This window comes from Aphis gossypii, chromosome 1 (assembly GCF_020184175.1).
Source record: "Aphis gossypii isolate Hap1 chromosome 1, ASM2018417v2, whole genome shotgun sequence".
NCBI lineage: Eukaryota > Metazoa > Arthropoda > Insecta > Hemiptera > Aphididae > Aphis > Aphis gossypii.
The window spans coordinates 22,710,691-22,730,803 of NC_065530.1; the positions used below are offsets into that span (position 1 = coordinate 22,710,691).

The 20,113-nt window shown below is 24.6% G+C and overlaps 1 protein-coding gene across 9 annotated transcripts in view; it reads left to right on the forward strand.

The window, feature by feature from the left end:
* LOC114129154 (atrial natriuretic peptide receptor 1) overlaps positions 1–20,113 on the forward strand; it is a 273,402-nt gene that overhangs the window by 92,851 nt on the left and 160,438 nt on the right. For 2 of the 9 annotated variants that reach the window (XM_050210999.1, XM_027993800.2), the window contains 3 exons: positions 4,716–4,830; positions 13,525–13,669; positions 17,397–17,675. In XM_050210999.1, coding sequence (XP_050066956.1) covers positions 4,716–4,830; positions 13,525–13,669; positions 17,397–17,675 — 539 coding nt within the window. Of the gene's footprint in view, positions 1–2,961; positions 3,154–3,384; positions 3,494–3,562; positions 3,671–4,367; positions 4,645–4,715; positions 4,831–13,524; positions 13,670–17,396; positions 17,676–20,113 lie in introns of those variants that run through there. The other 7 variants (XM_050211002.1, XM_050211004.1, XM_050211006.1 and 4 more) reach the window with 7 other exon arrangements.

The following is a 20,113-nucleotide window of genomic DNA, read 5'->3' on the forward strand; positions in this document are numbered from 1 at the left end:
TTACAAATTACGAGTTCACAAAAGTATAGATTTCCAATTATACAACGTTTTGTTTGAAAAAAAAACAACTTTTAAATGGTGATTTTCAGAATAATAATTATATTGAATGCTCTACAAAGGGTTTTAAATCAAATTCGGTATAGGTACAAGCTTGTCCAACTATTTTCTTCTTACTACTTTATATGTATTAGAAATTCGATAAAAAAGTTCTTTTGTCCTTTAGCCATTGTATATAGATTTAAAATATGTTGACTTTACAATGTAAACTTAAAAACTTTTAAGAATCACTTATGCGGGGAAAAGTACATTTTTCGTAATATGGCACTTTTAAATGTCTCTGATTTTGTCAGAGAAAACTTTGTTAAGCAGCACCTTATGTGCTTGTACGTGAACAACGTGTTAAATCCTCTCTACAATATACCTATGTGTCAACTACAGTGGTTATATTATTTAACCATAGTTTTTAATGACGAAGTCAGACGACACTGTAGTCATTCCTCTTAGTTAACAGGTTGGAAAGTTTTCCATTTAATTATCGTTAAATGAGTTAAAATAAAAATGTATAATAAATACAATATACATTGTTGTACATGTTTTTATACATGTTATAATTTTAATCTATATGTTAACGATGAAAATAAATCCTGCTTATTTTTAAATGGTATAATATTCTATATGAAATAGCTTCTGCTATGATAAAATTCTAGTATTACTTATATGTAATACTTTTTAAAAATTTGAGATGTTTAGAGGAACCAAATGAGTGACCGATAAATTGATTGCCTTTTTATTAAATCTCACTATAAAAAAGGTGATCAAGTGTTACCGCTCTAATGTATGATAAGTGTTAGATACTGGATAGGTCACTTAAATAAATATGTTAAATTTTAATTGTATATGGAGATGATTTTGATTGGAGATGAACTTTATAACCAAGTATATTTGATATTATGTTTTTTGATATTGCTGTAAGCTAAAGTATATTATGTAATTACCAGCTATAAACCACGTGCTCCACCCCCTTGGGTAGTTGTTCGCGAATTGTGGGGCTGTTTCTTTGTCTTATAGATATCTCGATCATAAAATGCAATAAAGTGTTCATAACCTAACCTACCTGCCTACTATACCTACGCAAAATAATAATAATTTATGGTGTTTATAAATTCTCATGAATATACCTTATTATATTATTACTATTAATAAAAAAAAATTTTTCTTGCATCAATTTCATTATTCTTACACCCGGAAAATATATTATATAATAATATTATAATGTCGTTAAATGAATAACAATAATAATGATTATTAAACAACAACATTGAGTATGACACTCTGTGGGTTTTCGCGCGCTACTGACTTACTACTTTTCTATTTGTTATTATATTATTGAATACATTTTAACCTATCTTAACTACTCGAGTCTCAAGATTAAGTACGTCAGTCGTAGTTATAACGCAATGATGATGTATACTTCAAACCCTGCAGGGCCATTCAAAGCACTGAGCCATTGTCACATCTCATATACGTCGACAATAACAATTGATTCTTAATCAATTCTATATACACATTTTGAGGTGGGTCATGGGTGATTGATCAACTATACGCTTTAAAAAAATATTTTAATATAAGTATTATAATATATAACTCATATACGTCGAAATTAAAATTTTACGGGAGAGATACAAAACTTTACTTATTTTGTGTAATTTATTATGTTTTCTTTTCGAAATGAAATAAAGATACACATACTGTTACTGTTACACGTAGATATGTTTCGTTTTTACACTAAATAGTGTGTTTTAATATGAAGAACATATTTCTGTAAGACTGTAAAAATCTGAAAATGTCAAAATATTGGATATGTTCTTTAACAAAAGTGGTACTAAAACCTCCAGCAAACTGTCAGGTATAACAGTGAAAAAATTGGTGACGATACATTGCACGGTGTAGATTTGTACGCGTGATAAAAAACCCTGACTTAATTTTATGGTATAGATTATACTGTAGGTTTAATTAATTTTTGCTGAAACGTCGCATTCATTTGAAAATATTGTTGAGTGTATAAAATATAATAATACATGTACATATTTTTGTTCCCACGAATAATATTTTGAAGTATGACAAAATAATGAATATCGTTATTTATAGATAGGTTTAAACATGTCTAAATTCAAATTTAAAATATTTATACAAAAAAAAAATTGTATGGCTTCAGTATGAGTTAATAACTATGTGGAATATTATATTTAATTTTCAGTTTTTAGCTATAAAAATAACAAATATATTGTAAAATTTCAATTTCAAAAATTGTTTCGAATTTTCGTGGTTTTAACGAATTTTATCAAAAATTTAAAAATCAAATGCTTTAAAAATAAACTGTGCATTTTTAAATATTTTTATACATCTATACTTAACCAATCTATTTAGAATGATACTGTATTAAATTTTCAATTTTTTTTTAACAAGCTTATATTTATGGAAATAAAACTAAAATAACTTAATTTCCAATTTCTTTTCTATAAAAAACTGAAATAGAGTTGAAATATTTTGTGAGTTTTACCATGCATAGAAAATTACTATAAAAATCAAAGCGATTTTTGAATACTTATCATAAAAAAAACTCATATCGTTTTAAAATCAATACATTTATTTCTTCACCTAGAATCTAAAATGAGAGGGATTTAACGTAAATTTGTGTATCAGCGTTTATAAATTAACAACACTGAGTATTTGGGATGTCCCCTGTATTTATATGTCCATTAGTATTTAGTCTACATTTACATACATCTTAATATATCTATTGCTTCAATGATAATATTAAGTATATAATATCTAAACCGATAAAACATAAAATTATTATCTATGTCTGTCTAGTTGTTTTATATCTACTATCTATGTTTAAGCTATAATATTATATTTCTATTACAATAACGGATATTATATTATGATAACGCGTACTTAGTCACAATTATAATAAATTGGTATTACTCTTTATTATTATTATTTTTTATATGTATAGTCAAAACACACATAGTTTTGAATGTTTCTTTATATTGCTAACAAATACCTACTATTGTGTTTTTATTTACTAAATCATAAATATGTATGAATTAGTGGTTTTACGAGACATAGGTGGAAACTGTAAGTGAAAAGGTGCTATATCAGGAGTATTTTTTACATTATTCAAATTATTTATAAGAATTATATAAGACGATAATTATTTCACATTATACAACACATTATGAAATACATTTTATCTAAATATGCATCCTGTGGATTTTTTTCTTCGAATAATAATAATAAATTAATTTGATAATCGTCTTTTTTATTCATTAATTTTAAATTTTAAAACAAATTACCATATTATTTAATGTTCATGAATAGGATTAAATTTAAAATAGACGTGTCAATATGTGAAATAAATTTATTTCAAAAGTTTACTACCTATTCACCTAAGGACTGATGATGACAAAGGCGTTTGGAATGAAAGAAGGTATAGGTCTCTGGTTCAAAATAAAAATGAAAATTAATGATAGTACAAATTCTCCATTATTTGTTTTAGCTCAGTTCTTGTGTTTATTAGTATGGCGTTTATGAACTAGCACTAGGTATTATGAACTAAATCAACTAGCAATGGACACGTGTGCCGTTGGAGTATAACCGTTTTACAGTGATAAATTTTTATCCTTAATCTACCTCACTTTTAATACAAATATTGATATTTCAAATCAAAAAAATAAAAATAAAAAACATTTAATTTTTAATTAAATACTATTATTTTTAATATTATAATATAATATTTACATATTTTCATTTTTAATTATTATATTTCTTAATACTTTTTTCTATTTCTATAAAAATTAAAAAATACGAGTATACGAATTTACAATCTGAATTTGATATGATACAATAAGCAACATTTGATAATATAATGAGTATAATATATAATCATATAAACCGTGGTAATGACTTGAAAATTGACATTATGATAGAAGAAGACATTTATTGCCACTACTTCAAATATAAATTTTTTTTCTATAAATTTAAATTTTTTCAACATCTATCTTTTTTTTTTATGACGTATAAACATATACCATCCCCAACAAACTAATTAGATGATGTAATTTTGTTAATTGTTCTTATCACTCATAAAAATAATTTTTATAAATTTACAGCGTGCGAAAATATTTCTTAAGTGGTTTATAGGGAACTGCAAAAAATAAAGAATTATAATTAGTAAAAAAAATACCTTTGCATGTATAATACAATTAGTAAATACATAAAATATATTATATTCTATAATATGGGTTATTTATTATAATTTATAATTCGCAATGTACTTATTATTTTTGGCACTTTCAGAATCACGGTGTCAATAATATATTTTTATGTAAAAATCTCAGTGAGGCTTTGGCAATTCTATTCGCTGGCCTCGGGCAATCTAGTTCAACTACCGAGTAAAGATATGTAAAGATTATTTTATATGCCACGAGTATATGACATATATTATGCTTCGTATAGTGTTATAGCATTTTAAACGCGTACAATTTTTTAATAAACTAACCAACAGAATAAAAAAAAGTTAACATTTTTCAATAATAATGAACAACCTACTCTTTTTGACAAAAGTAACAGCATTTCATTGTAAACATACAATCCGGAAGCGGATTTTCAATCATGATGGTTTGAATTTTCAGAACTGCTTTCTGTTTCAGTTATAGTGGTATGTGCCGATCCGTTAACGGTCAGGGAAATACTGTTGGCCGCTGAAGAACTCAACATGATTGATAGTGGAGAATACGTGTTTTTCAACATTGAGCTATTCAGCAGGTAATTCATCTTTATATTAATGCGATGAACTATTATATATAAGAGCCGGCTCATTCATTGGGAAAATAATGTGTTTATTATTAGTCAAGATTGGTAGATTGAATAGGTACATATTTTATATGAAAAAATAAATTTTTTTAAAACCAATAATTACCTACCTATAGCAATACGGATTAGACATTGCTATATTTCGCATAGCACGATATATTGAATGGATCTATTATATTAAAATGTAAAACAAAATTATAACCATTTAAGTTACATTGTATTTAAAATAATTGTTTAATATAAACAGTAAAATGTATTTAAATTTAAATTTAAATTGTATAATTTAACTCATCTTACATCTTATTCAAATTTAATTTTTTAAAAGAATTTTTCGACAATATCTTTTTTAGACCAAATATTAATGCAATTGTTAAGAAAATTGAAATAGATGTAACTTAAGTTCATGCATCTTACTAAATACGAAAAAATAAGTTTAAAATATACCTAACGACTTGTATTTCATTAACAATTTGTATACTAAATATATATTATTAAAAAAAATACCAAAACCTATATAGTCGTTTGTTATTAAAAATACTATAAAGTGAATCTTTTATAAATTATAATGCATTTATTATGTCATTATATACAGTAAAATAAAATTAATTGGATAAATTAAAAAGTAATTTTGGATAGAATAAAAATGGTTAGTTGCAATTAAAATTTAAAACAAATCTATACAATATTGTTAACAAATAATAATTTAAAAATATGTGTAATTCTATGTTTAACTGTGTTAAAATAGAATTTATTAGTACGTATGTATGAATAACATTGTTCAAACTTCCAAATAGTTTTCAAATATATATAATCGCTTTTAATAAAATATCAATATATTATCATACTCAAAATCGAGTGTATTGTAAAAATGTCTTTATTGTTGTATAGCATACATATTATCGATTTTGGTTATCAAATATGATGACTATATTTTTCTCTTCAGTTTCTTAATTTAAATAAAAACTAGTTATGGGATGATAAAAATCAAAAACAACCAAGACTTTAAAAATATATTTTATAGCTCTTTACGGATTATGATTCTTCCTGAAATTCAACAAAATCTGAGTAGGAAGTAAGTTTATTGGCGATACTTGTCGAATAATACGTACATTTAGTTTATTTGGTTTTCATTTATCTGCAGCGCTTTACATTACTCGCCCATATAGTATATACAGGGTGATTGTTATTATAATGTAAATTCATCATAATAAACACATATTTTAAAATATTTTTAAAATAATCTTAAGTCAACATTATTAGAATAATTATATTTTTCATTATTTTAATTTAATTTACATTTTTTTCAAATTATTATACATACATTTTCATTTCTTTTTTTAATGAATAATGTATTCAAAGTAGTTTGAAACATAAAAAAAAGATTTCTAACAAGTACCTAATTAATATTAGTTCACAATATTTTAAGTTTTTGTAAGCTAAATAGAGGATAAGGTTAGGTAAGGGTACATCTGTGCTACTTACTCTTTAATTTCAATCCATTTATCAAAAACTTTTAATATATTCTTATAAAAAAAAATAACGCACTGGTTAGTTACTTGATATTTATGTATCAAAATACTTCAAAAATATTTTCCAAACAGAATGTAAAATTATAAATGCATGTACTACATACAAAAAAGTAAAAAGAAATATATTAAATATAAAGTTTTTTTTCTTCTTAAAAGTTGTTTTTCAATGATATTAGTAATTAATAAAAAAAAGTTTAAAAGTTTAAAGTTTCCAATGAGTGTATACACTTAAATGTTTCATACTGTATACAACTTTTCGAAACCCCCGACATAAGATAAGTAGTTTATTGGCTGCAGATAAAATCCGGGGAACGCACACGCGAGACTGCTATTGCCAAAATCTGTCATTTTTCATTCCCGTGGGCCATTACCTGTATTTAGTGTGCCCGGAGTAAATCAAAGGATTTATATTCTCAAATTTAAAGCAATGTATAGAAAGAATAACACTATAGAAATATTTTATTTTAAATGAATATCAAACATATCATAAATAATACATTTCTGAATTTCTACTAATACTTAAAATTATAAATTTATCATGCAACTCATTAGTTCTAAAAATAATTGATGTTCTATTGGATAATGAACGTACCTTAGATATCAGGTAAAATTTAATGAAACTTAAGTTCACGAATCATAAGTTAATAATCAAAAGTTAGTTAATTATTTAGAATTCAGTTACAAAAATACGACTACCCATTCATTTTTATCGACTAATTGTCTACCTTAATTATAAATATCAGTAATATAAAAAATACTTTTTAAATATAATTCGAAATAGCTTAAAGAAAAATATTTTGATAAAAATATGACAAAATAATTTTAAAACAGTAGATTTCGAGTAACTTGTGATTAAGTAAGTGGATGTAACATGTGTGTTAGATTCCATGACAAATCATTAAATAACAAAAACGACTTGATTGAAAACAATTTTTCAGCCTTTATAACTAAGTATATTTTATAATATATTTGTACTAATATATTATAAATGTAGGTAATTAATTTGACTATTATAGTTATCCGGTAGGTTAAATATGCATTTATTCCAAAAAAAATTAAACTTTAAATTTCTATCGAAAGAAAATGTGCTTTTATACTTATTTTAGATTATATGATATAATTATTATCTGTATATGAATTATTAAAAATCTTATATTAAATTTTCAAGATTGTGATGGAGCAAAAAAAGTTTTTCGGTATTTATAGAAAAAATTTAAAAAAAAAAGATCAGAAATTTCAAACATTTATAAATAACTAAACAAGAGTTAAAATAATGTTTAAAAAAATATTTAATTTATTAACCATTCATAATCTTTAAAAGTAAACTGCATTTCTTATTTAAATTTCCAAGTACCAAATAAATTTAATTTACTACCAAAATCCACACTTAAAATTGATAAATTAAAGTTTTATTGCTCCAAAAAGCGATGGATGTACATAAAAAAAAATACACACACACGAATCATCGTGTATGAAAAAATCCAATAAATAATGTTTGCAGTGTCATACCGTTAACTTAAATTTTTATAAAAAAAATTCGTTCAAGTTTAAAAGTTAAAACACATTATACCACCGGATTTTAAAACTATAATAGCTATTTTTTGTACTAATTTTAGATAAAAATATTATAAACGCTACAATACAGATAATATCTTCATTTTTATTAGGTATATATTTGACTTCCAACTTTTGCTATAGCTTAAATTGTTGTTTTTTAAGAGAAACTTTTTTTTTATTATTATAATTAACTTGTAACTAAGCTACAACCATCAATGTTACACTGAATGTATACTGGATTATAATTTACTTTATAATAGTATTTAATATATTTATGATTCCTTTTCAATTTTAATTGTTTTCAACATCTTATTAAGGTTAACTATATCAAACACCTTAAAAACTAGACTTGTAGCTTATATGTGTTACATTCTTCTGAAAATGGATAAAATAAAAAAAATTATAATCGTACATTATAACAAATATCAAAAATCAAAATCAAAAATACATATAAAAATTAAATTCTAATGCAATTGTTAAATGAAAATAATAATTCTAATAAATTATTTTAAAAATTGTTACCGCATTTTTCAATTCTATACACATGTCTAGTACGTGTTGTTTATTTTTAGAAAATTACCTTCTAATAATATATATATATTATTTATATAATATAGTTTATTATATAATTTATATATAAGTATTTTTATTACTTTTATAAATTGATTTTTAATGTTAAAGATATATTTTTTTTAATATTTCGTCTGTATGGTCGTATATTTTCATTGAAAGCATTAAGTATTTTAATTTAAATTATTCAAAATCTAATATTTAACTGTTCTCAATTATATATTACTTTAGTTATTATGAGTAAAACTAAATTAGTTGATTCATATTAATTAAAAATTCTAAAATTCTAATATTTTTAGGTATTATTTTATAACTTTAGATTCATTTAAATAAACTTTAAAAATAAATTCCATTCACGTTGCTGATAATTAATTTTTATTAATTTACTATTCATATTAAAACAACATTATTATTATTATTATTATTATTATTATATTATTATTATTATATTAAATTTCAATATAGATGGTCGTTGATTCGTTTTACTGATATTGACAATTTTATTACATAAATATAAAATAATAAGAATAAAATATTTATTTACATTTCATTCTTTTAGAAAACTTTTGATTACCGTATTACTAAAAATGTCAATAATAAAAAAAAAAAAACAGTAGTCATAATTGTAATATAAATACTTTATGTAGATATGATTATAAAAATACTATCATTTTTATCACACAGATTAGGTTTTGCTTATTCAAAAAAAAAAAACAAAACAAGGATTTCTATCATGACATTTAAAATTGATATGTGTACATTTTTTTATGCATTTAAAATCTATACATAATATACATACTATCAATTATAATATTTTATTATTTATTTGTATAAATAACATTTATTTTTATTTTTTTGTTTGTTTTATTAATGGATCACATTACCCGCACTCGTTTGAGAGGGCCAGGCATTTAGTAAAAAATAACATTTAAATTACTTTATTTTGAATTGCTCAAATTTAAAAGGCAAAGTGGTATACTTTAGCCATATGAACATAAATATTGTAGTACAAATAATATGAAGATAAATGCGTTTTTATAGAGTGAGATACAAATACAATGTCTGTAGACTCTATTGCATCATTCATCAAAACTAAATTAACACTGTTATACATTGCTATTTAGTTTCAAGTTTTACAGAATACCCAAAATAGAGTTTTAATTTATTTCAAACGTGGATACCCCTCTAAGATAAACTCTATTTTACAAACGAAAGTCTTCTCGCTAATACATTTTTTTTTTAAACTAATTAGTGATGAAAGTAAAAAATATTAACATTAATTAATACGAAGATATTTAATTTATTAAGTATGAAAAATCTTTAAATTACAAGGGCATTGCTATTTATTTTTTAAACAATCATTTTTATTTCGACTATAAAGACAGACGAAATAATAAGCCATGAGAGTGATATATTATAGGTATATTTTATCAAAATATCATCAATTTAATCGATTGACGATTGGTGAGTTACGGCTTGATGTGTCATTTATGATGATGGAGACCAGTGGATTCTGTATTTAGTAATATATAAATAAATGTACTCTTTTAACGCTGTAGTTAATATTATCATCTTTATTCTTTACATGACTTAAAAAAATTAATTTTATTGAAAAAGATTTTTTAATTTCTTGATTATAGATTAAAAATTTGTTAAATCATTGTTTAGAGAGTGACTTAAAAAATGATAAAACATGTATACACTGTTTAAATCAGTGACATCTGAGATTTTAATTAATGTATGTTATTCTTAAAAGTCTGTTGTAAAAGTATAATTTAAGTTATAAAACTAATAAAGTTTAAGTATCAACGATCTCAAAACGGAAAGTGCTCACAAAAGAAAAAATATAAACATTTTTAGGTATAAACCAGAATAGAAATGGTTTTTTGGTTTTTAATAAGCAAGAATAAAACAAAGAAGAAAATAAATTCTACATTTTTAAAATATAATAAAAAAAAATGAATGTACTCAATATATAACCAACGAACGTGTTTCAGCTGATTTATATGGATTAAATATACATTTTATTATTTTTATTTTTATTCTTGCATTGCTTTATTTATAATGTAAATCAGTGATAAAATTAGAACCAATGCTCAATTACACTAGTCCCTGGCGAAAAAAGTCCACAGACCAAGTGATAATTTATAATATTTTTAGACTACGTTTTACAAAATTACAAAATAACCACATAAAATTGTTTATGGATAAAAATATGTTCATGTATAACACAGTTTATTGTAATATTATACTGTCTTAAAGTATCTTATATAGTTTGCAGATTCAAATAATTGTGTTCAAACAATATTTTTACAAATAAAATATATTATTAAGATCACATATATTTTTGATTATCACTACGTATATACTATGGTGAAATAATTTTTGATAAAAACAATACTTAAGTAATAAATATTAGTGTCTATATATAGTCTATATTAATTTTTATTTTATCGTGTAATAAAAACCCCTATTCTAGAATGTGGTATTGGCCAAATCTAGAAACGAAGGCGATATTTGTTTTAAGAACGTTGATGGTGCAAAACCTTACGCACTATATTTATTTTTTTCCATTCTTTTCTTTCTTACTTCAATGTTTTACTTTTATTCTTCCGAACACGTGACAGCAGGTCCATTGGATTACGGGAATAAAAAAAAAAAAATAGAGTGATATAATTGGACCCACATTTTAACTTGGCCGTCGTATGCTGGTCGGGGGTTTAAAAACACGGTGAAACAATAATTTAAACGCATGTATATACTAGGTACTGTAAGTTTGTGCGCTTATATTGCCCAAAAACGTGAATAACGAAAATCTCATTAAAACTCAAACCCACGATCAATGTATATTTTATTATATGATAGCGAAATAATACATTGACTACTATACCAATTAAGTTAATTTGACCGTAAAGACGAAAAAAAATATATTTTTAGTAGTATTTTTTTTTTCATTATTATTATTATTAAAAAAATGTCCTTGCATTTCTTTTATTTATAAATTGCTTGTATGACAGTCGTTTTTCGTTATTATATTATTGTTTAAACCACATGGAGCTTTGTCGATCCATATATATTTTGTTATCGTTATTATAACTTATAATAAAGTGAAATAAAATATATTGAGTATATTCTGATAATAGTTATTTAAAACATATCAAGAATTAATAAATAATCATAATTTGTATCGGTTAATTTAATAATATACGCATAATATTATTGTTAGAAAGATTTACAGAGTTGGATAGGTACTTACATTTGAGTTACAATAATTATTAATATCGTGTTTAAGTATCTTAAGGAAATTTTACAGTTTTGTTGAGTGTGAACCACATATAAAATATAAATTAAAAAATATTGTTTAAAAATGTAAAAATATTTTTTAGCGTAGGGAACACTAAATTACTTATTATTTATGGAATCATAAACCAAATTATTTTTGAAGAGATTCAATATTCATGCAATTATAATAAAATTATTTAAAAGTGGATTTAATTAATTTAGATGATATCGTTTAATATTATTTTAAGTTTTTGAATAAATTTTGAATAAAATCTTTCATAAAAAGTAACACCCGTTTCGGTAACTAACTAGAATTTATACTTTTATAATACTTTAATATTGTATTTCAGATTTAGATTTAATAAAAATTAAATTTATTGAATAGTATTAAATTTCATTATCAAATTTAAAACTGTGTTTTAATATTAATAGATTCTTAGATAATAAAGACAATTTGAGTATTATTTTATAGTTCATATGGTAAATAGGTACTGAAATATACAGTTTATGCAAATTAATTTGTTTGATTAAAATATTCAGGGTGAAGTACTCTTTTTCTTGATATTAGGCATTAGCTGAAAATATACTTCTAAACACGTTATAAAAATATATCATTCATGGAATTATTTAAATTGACATTTACGGGATTTTCATTTTATTTATTTTTTTTTATCAAAAGTTCCGTATTGATATTTCACACGTCGTATGCTACAGTATTCGAAAGACGAAAAAGGCTTTATCGTATTACTTTAAAGCAGCTTGTATTACCACCCTAAAATGAACATCCCACGAGTTTTCCCTAAAGTATATAATGCAATGTCAAAGCGCCTTTTTTCCATTTAAATTTAATAGGATATGTATGTTTTATGGGTAAACGACCAAATATAGTTCAATTTAATTCGAGTCTATGGACTATGACATTAGAATTTTGATGAACCTTTTTTTTACATTTTATTTAATGAAATTTTACTAACAATCATTTAATAATTTTTATGAATCGATACTTCGATTCCAGTTTCATTTGTAGAATAATCGAATATTTAACATTTTCTCTATTAATTTGGTAAATACTATATTAATAGGTGTTAGGTACTTTCCATATTTATTTTAAAATTATATTATACAATAAAAACAGTTAGTCTTTATGTGATTCTTTATTTAGGAAAATATAATATAGTTATATCATCAAGTCAATTTTATTACAATTGCATAAATAATATAGGTACGTCTTAAGTTAATAATTGGACTGTGATAGGTATATGATATAACAATAACACAAGTAAAACCAAAAAAAAAAATGAACACTATTAAGCGTTTATTACTAATGTATTATAGACATTATTTTAGTGTAAGGTAGTGTGAGAGAAAATTCGTTACGAAAATTATCTCGCTGAGAGGACGTCTGCATCTGTTCTTCATTTTCTCCACAACCACCATGCTATATATATGATGAATTTGTATATACTATAACTATATATACAAAATGTGTGTTGTGTATATAATATTGTATATATATATATACATAGTGGCTATATTAAGAATATTCTTAATGGTCTGCTTCTGGGGAAGACCTGTGTTAAGCTAGTTTAAATGGTCTTTGTATCACTCAGCGTAAAAGCTAAAAGACCATCCTCATACTTTTGTGTAAAATGTTTGTTATTTGTTATTTATTATTTTTTTTGTTAATTTTTGTATGGTCTCTCCGCAGCCTGAACAACGCATCCTTAACACCATGGTACGTGGGCAATGACACAGCAGAGCGAAACGAGCGGGCAAAAAAGGCGTACAGTGCACTGCTTATGGTGACGGCACGTACGCCTAACAACGAGGCGTATCGCAACTTTTCCGTCGAGGTAAGTAAAAAAGCGACGAGAAAAAAATCATTTCAATTTTTATTCTACTGTTATTATTTGATGCATGATGGATTTTTTTTTAGTATTTTTATTTCACATTTAAAACACACAGTTTTATATATTTGTATATTTGGGTCGGCCATAAATCAATCAGCTTACCTTATCGCGACAATTCGCTATGGCTCGGTTAGGTCATGTGCATTAGGTTAGACGGGCATTTTGTTTTGTAAAATGACTTATATGACCCAAAACGCGATCGTATATATCATCCAGAATATCAAAATTATTCATAATCGTACGGAAATTATTACATACCTGGTGATTCATTAGGCATATTTATTTTAATTTTTAAAAATAATATAATATGTATTTAGATTATAATTTTTAGAATATTTAGTTTAACTTACAGCCTATATTTTCATTTATTTAGATTCGTTACAACTTTTAAAAAGTGTTCTATGGGCTTTAAAAAAAATTCATCAAATACAAATCACGTTAAGTGTTGAACCGTATAAATCAAAAACTAAAGAAGTAAAAACAAAAAAAAAAAAATATTAAATTCTATGTATTAAGAATTATAATGTATGATAATAGGGTTTAAAAATATGGGAATATAATGAGTTGGAAATTATACTATTATATTACTATATAGAATTTTAAAATTTGTAAAAATTGTTTAAGTATCACAAATATAAGACTAAATATTTCAATTATTTTATACCTTTGTTGGTTCCAACAAAAGAAAAAGTAAGATCAGTATATATATTTTGGTAAAGGTGAGTACATAAATACAAAAAATAAGACGTCGCGGGACGCCTGGCAGATGTGAAACATCAAAAATTTTCTTTTTCTTTTGTAATAATGTTGAAAATAGATAGTAAATAAGATGACTATGAAAGAACTTCTAAATTAATGCCATAAGACTATTTTGTTTCAATACCTTCAAATAGTCGAAATATTATATTTTGATCAACGCTCTATTGCAGATAATTTAACCGATAAATGCAGCTTACTTCAATTATAATGATTGAGAACATATTATAGTATGCAGTTAAAACAACTATCCTATTTCTATGTGTGAGCACCATTAGATGTTTCATATTAATAACATAATATAAATTTTTCAGCTAAATAAATATAATAATATTAGGTATAATATTATATTATAATTATATATATTTATATATAAAAAATATATATCGTTATGGTAACGCTCGGCTCAAAACACTATAGAGGAAATCTCCGAGCTTCGCGAATTTAGCCGACGAGCCACGAGTGGGACGTCGCCACGCAACAGTCGTTTTCACTACCGTACCGCGCAATTAGATGTTTCACATAAAAAAATTCATTACCTAAAAATAAAGATTTCGAAAATTTAATCAAATTAAATGTAGGCTGTAGGCAGGTATTCATTTTACTTAAATATAATCTACATAAATAATTTAAAAATATGTAAACGAACCGGTGATATACGATTTCGTGTGTTTAAATTGTAAAATTTTAAATTTATATTCCACTTATTTATTTATTTATTTATTTTTGTTAATTTATTAGATTTTGTACATTTTGTTAAACATTATATTATAGAAGCTTAATTGTTTTTAGCATAGGACACCTATTGTTATTTAGGCAGACGCCCGTCAAATATGCGCTTGCCCATTATTATTTCATTATCTACTTGGATATACATCAAGATCACTTTTTATAAATTTATCAAATTAATACAAGTCAGTAAAAAATGAAACGAGTTGAATATGATTTGCATTTCTGGAGGATGTGAATATGTGAATATGTGATGAAATTAATATGTCATAACAATATTGTCTTTAATTAACTTAAAATAATTTTAAAACTATAATGCGAAAAAGTGAAATGAATAATTTATAATATAAAAACATAGATGATAATTATTATAATATAATATATAAACACGAGTATATATAAAATGTAGACCTTAATATACATTTCGTAACACTAAACAAATTATCATACAATTCAAATTACGAAGCAGTGTAGGTTTATCAACGGTGAGTTCATTCCGAATGAACTAATTTCTGTTCAGTGTGTATAAATCCGCGTATCCTCTCGAGTCTATATAATATTATGTGCAAACTTAGGTGTTGAATGCGAGAATGTGAGAAAAGCTTCAATTTTATTTATTTTTCTACCCTCATTTATTATAATTCCCGTAATAAACCCTTATATACTCGCCCATTGAATTTAACGATTTATTTTTTATTCCATACATTCATTAAATAGTTAATCTTTGAACATTTCCCGTAGATTTTTCCGATTAGGAATTTAGATTGTTGTTTGGGTATACAGTGTGTACACGCTATGAAAAAACATAGTTAATGTAATAAATTGTTTGTGATTAATTATTATAATATGAATGTGAAATATCAAAAAAAACACTTATTATTCTTAACTGTGGTTTACATGTTTTGTATACCTGCATTGTTTGTTTAGTTTTAACGTATGATTAATGATTATACTTATTGAATATTTGCACGATACGCAACTATATATAGCACAACTATTGATATAGATAATATGATAACGGGAACAATGACAAATATATACCATTACTATAAAACAAATTCCTTTGACAATACCGAGACAATTTTATCAATGGATATTAAAGACAAATAATTGTTAGTTTTAACTCCAATGTTAGCGAAACTGCTATTTTATTTTTTTTAAATTTTAAAGGGTAAAAAAAATTATGTAATTTATAGTAGTCAGCTTATAACTGTTGGGTAATTATACAGTATACATAGTTTCTGGAACTTTCGTCTAAAAACCCATGTTAATTGTAAGTACTTGAGAACCTTACTTTTTGTGATGTTATTTGGTTTATATTTATCCTGTGCACAGTATTTGGGTTTACATTGTAATATACAGAGTCTATTCAATAGAATTCCATTGTACATATTCAACTTAATATTCATTTTTGACTTATTTTATTCAATTTATTAAACTCCATAATTACATTGGTCATATTCAAACAATAAATGACTCTGTGAATTAATTTGTAATTTGTAACATTTTTTTTTTTTTTTTTTTTGGAGAGAGAGACATAATTATGAAAACAATATAAAATATATAACTTGCATTGACATTTATTTAAGTGAGAGATGAATAATTAATAAAAAAAAAATTATAAAAATTATTCTAACAATTACCTACATATCAATAGGTTTTAAACTCGGAAAATGTGGTTCATAATTGAAATGTTAAGTTTGATTGATAAATACATTTTCAAATTCTATGAAGACAATAATATATTAAACGTTCGGCAGCCAGGTATATAATAGCTTGAAAAACAACATTATAATATTATTATTAAATAATTTAAAACTTGTCTAAGTTGTATAGGAATAATACATATTCTAGGAAGACGCTTATTTTTCAATTTATAATACGACTACGTAAAGTTTACGCACCGTATTGAATACATACTTTACTTACCCCATAGTTGTGTACTTTTATTATAATATAGTATAATATAAATGGTTGAGACGATATATATTGCATTTTTCTTCTTTTTAATACAATGTAAATTCGTAGTAAAATGACGTAAATCAATGCGCTTTTAACGCTATACCGATTGCTTACTCGTGTGTTGTATATGTTATACTAATTCGTATTAATGGACTTTTGTTGGAAACAAATTATCAAAATAATAATAAAGACTTCTAAACGGAACAACTATTGTTTTTTTTAGGTAAAACGAGTGGCTCAGGAAAAATACAACTACACGTTTGGCAATGAATCGGTGTCCACATTCGTGACGTCGTTCTACGATGCGGTGTTGCTGTATGGGCTGGCTCTTAACGAGACGCTAGAGAAGGGTGGCAACCAATCGGACGGAACAGCTATCGTAAAAGCCATGTGGAACAAGACTTTTACCGGCATCACCGGCGATGTCAATATCAACGATAACGGCGACCGGATCGCCGACTATTCGCTGCTCGACATGGACCCAACGACACACGAATTCAAGGTATATCCACACATCGATTTATGAAACGTTGACGAGACATGACCGATGTATATTTGTTATTTTATTTTACGTAATAATTATATAATTACAAAGATTTATTTGTGAATTCAAATTTAACATATCCATAACAATGGTAAGATACACTCGATACACTCGAAATCTACTGTACCTACATCAGATATAAATCAGTTTTTGGTTTTAGATTCTGAGCTCAGCGATAAATGTGTTAATTTTACAGTATATTTTTTTCTATTCATCATTATCTTTCAGGGCAGTAAGAATGTTTCAATTTGCAAAAATGATAATGTTTTTTTCTAAAAAATTATGTCTGATTTTAGTAGATCAAAAGGAAAATTTTTTTTTTATTTTAATCTATTATTATCGAGAAAAAAATAATTTTCCTTTTTTTTCTATAAATGTTCATAAAAAGTATTCGCTGTGTTATAATTCTTAGAAACTGATTACTAGGTCCTACATAAATTATTTGTATGTACATATCATTACAAATATTAAGAATACACAAGCATATTTTATTTTATATTAATTTTAAGTTAGATTTTTGATGAAACTCATCAAAATTGAAAAAATTACTTTCTGTTAATTTTATATTAATATTTAAATTATAGAATAATTTACTTACCAACCTTTTTTGAACCTAATTTTATATTTTGTACCTATTTGCTATAGTCATACATTTTACGAAAAACCTCGGTTATCTGTATGCAACAAGGCCAATATGATGACGTATTATAAAAGAAAATAATATTTATTAACATACCGATATTATATATTAATTTTTATACCAAACAGTATAACAGAATTCGACGGTTTAGAGAGTGACGGAAAGTCGAGGTTTTACTGCAGTGTTATATAATTATATTATTACGATAATTATCAATTCTGGATTAAATTTACCTCCCACTGTGATGACACAAATACTTAAACACTGGTTAAGTAAAGGAAGATATAGACTCAAGAATCTGTTCTTCTGTCAACTGTCCCATTTTCATATAATTAAATAAACGCAGAATCATTATAAAAGTACATAATATAATATAATATAGTATATATGGATCTTAACAAAAAAAAGGCGATATTTGTTCTACTTAAATTAATTTAAACCTTTTTTTTTACTAAAAATATAATAATTTCCAATTTATCCAAAATAAATACATCTTACAATAAGTAAAGGTGATATGTGAAGGGGTTAGGAGGTGTGAGTAGGGAAGTCGCTTAGTAGCCCCACCGCAAATAATTTAAATCAAAAAATTAACTTTTGACAATCCCTCTTTTTTTACCATAAATGAGTGCTCGTATGATATATTATTATGTAGATTTTAGCGTGACGAGATTAGTGAAAGGAATTATAACTTTAAACTGCGCATACTACACTGAATTTTGTATTTTTTTTTTTTTTTTTTTTTATCTAAAATCAAATTTTGAGGATATTAGAGGACTTAAGAGCTTTGGTTTTTAAATTTTATTTGCATAAAACATTAAATTTCCTTCGTTTGTAGGTATATCACAATTTCAATATATCAATATATTGTTATCGTCACAATGTTTTTTTTCATGTTTAATAATAATTGTTATCGTTGCATCCAGTTTGATGAAAAAAAAAAAAATAAATTATTATAATATCATAAAGTATTGAATAAATTATGTTTTGTGCAATATTCAAAATTTCAGACTAATTATTTTTTACAACTTAAAAATAATTAAATTACACAATGGCTTTGGTATCCTGTGTATATCTGATGTTTTAACCTTTATACTTCATTGGCCATATTGGGTGCTAGATTCCATTACAGTTGGTATTAAATTACTTTAATTAAAATGAGTAGCTGAACCTTAAAATATACATGACACCGTAAGCAGTTGCAGTATTAATTAAAATTATCCATAAAAATACTCAAATAAATATTATTATTATTTCATATCGAAGAATGATTAATATTGTTTGTATTAAGTAATCCGATATTTATGTAAATTTTAAAATATTATTACAATAATGTATACGGAAAATACCCTTCATTATTGTACCTGCTGCATTATAATATCATTTCCAGAGATGTTTCTTGTCGTATTCTATTACTCGCTGACGGCGACGACGTCATGCTACATCAAAATATCTCAACGCATGATATTTGTTTGCTTGTCTGTCGTCGCAAATAATCGAAATTGATGTATATTTTGTTACTTATTGTAGTGTAGTGTGTTCTCAAGATGTCCTAAAAAAAAAAAAATTCAAGAAGTTGTTCGATACTATTAACGCAATGTCGAGTTTCATAAATCTTGGCTTATTTATGCAGATGTTTGATAATAACCTGAAATATGTAGGTATATATTTCTCGTTTTGTTTTTGTTTCGTGTATAATTGTATATCAACTATCCAATATGAATTCCATTGTTTGTAATAATGAGTATGTGCTCGAAAT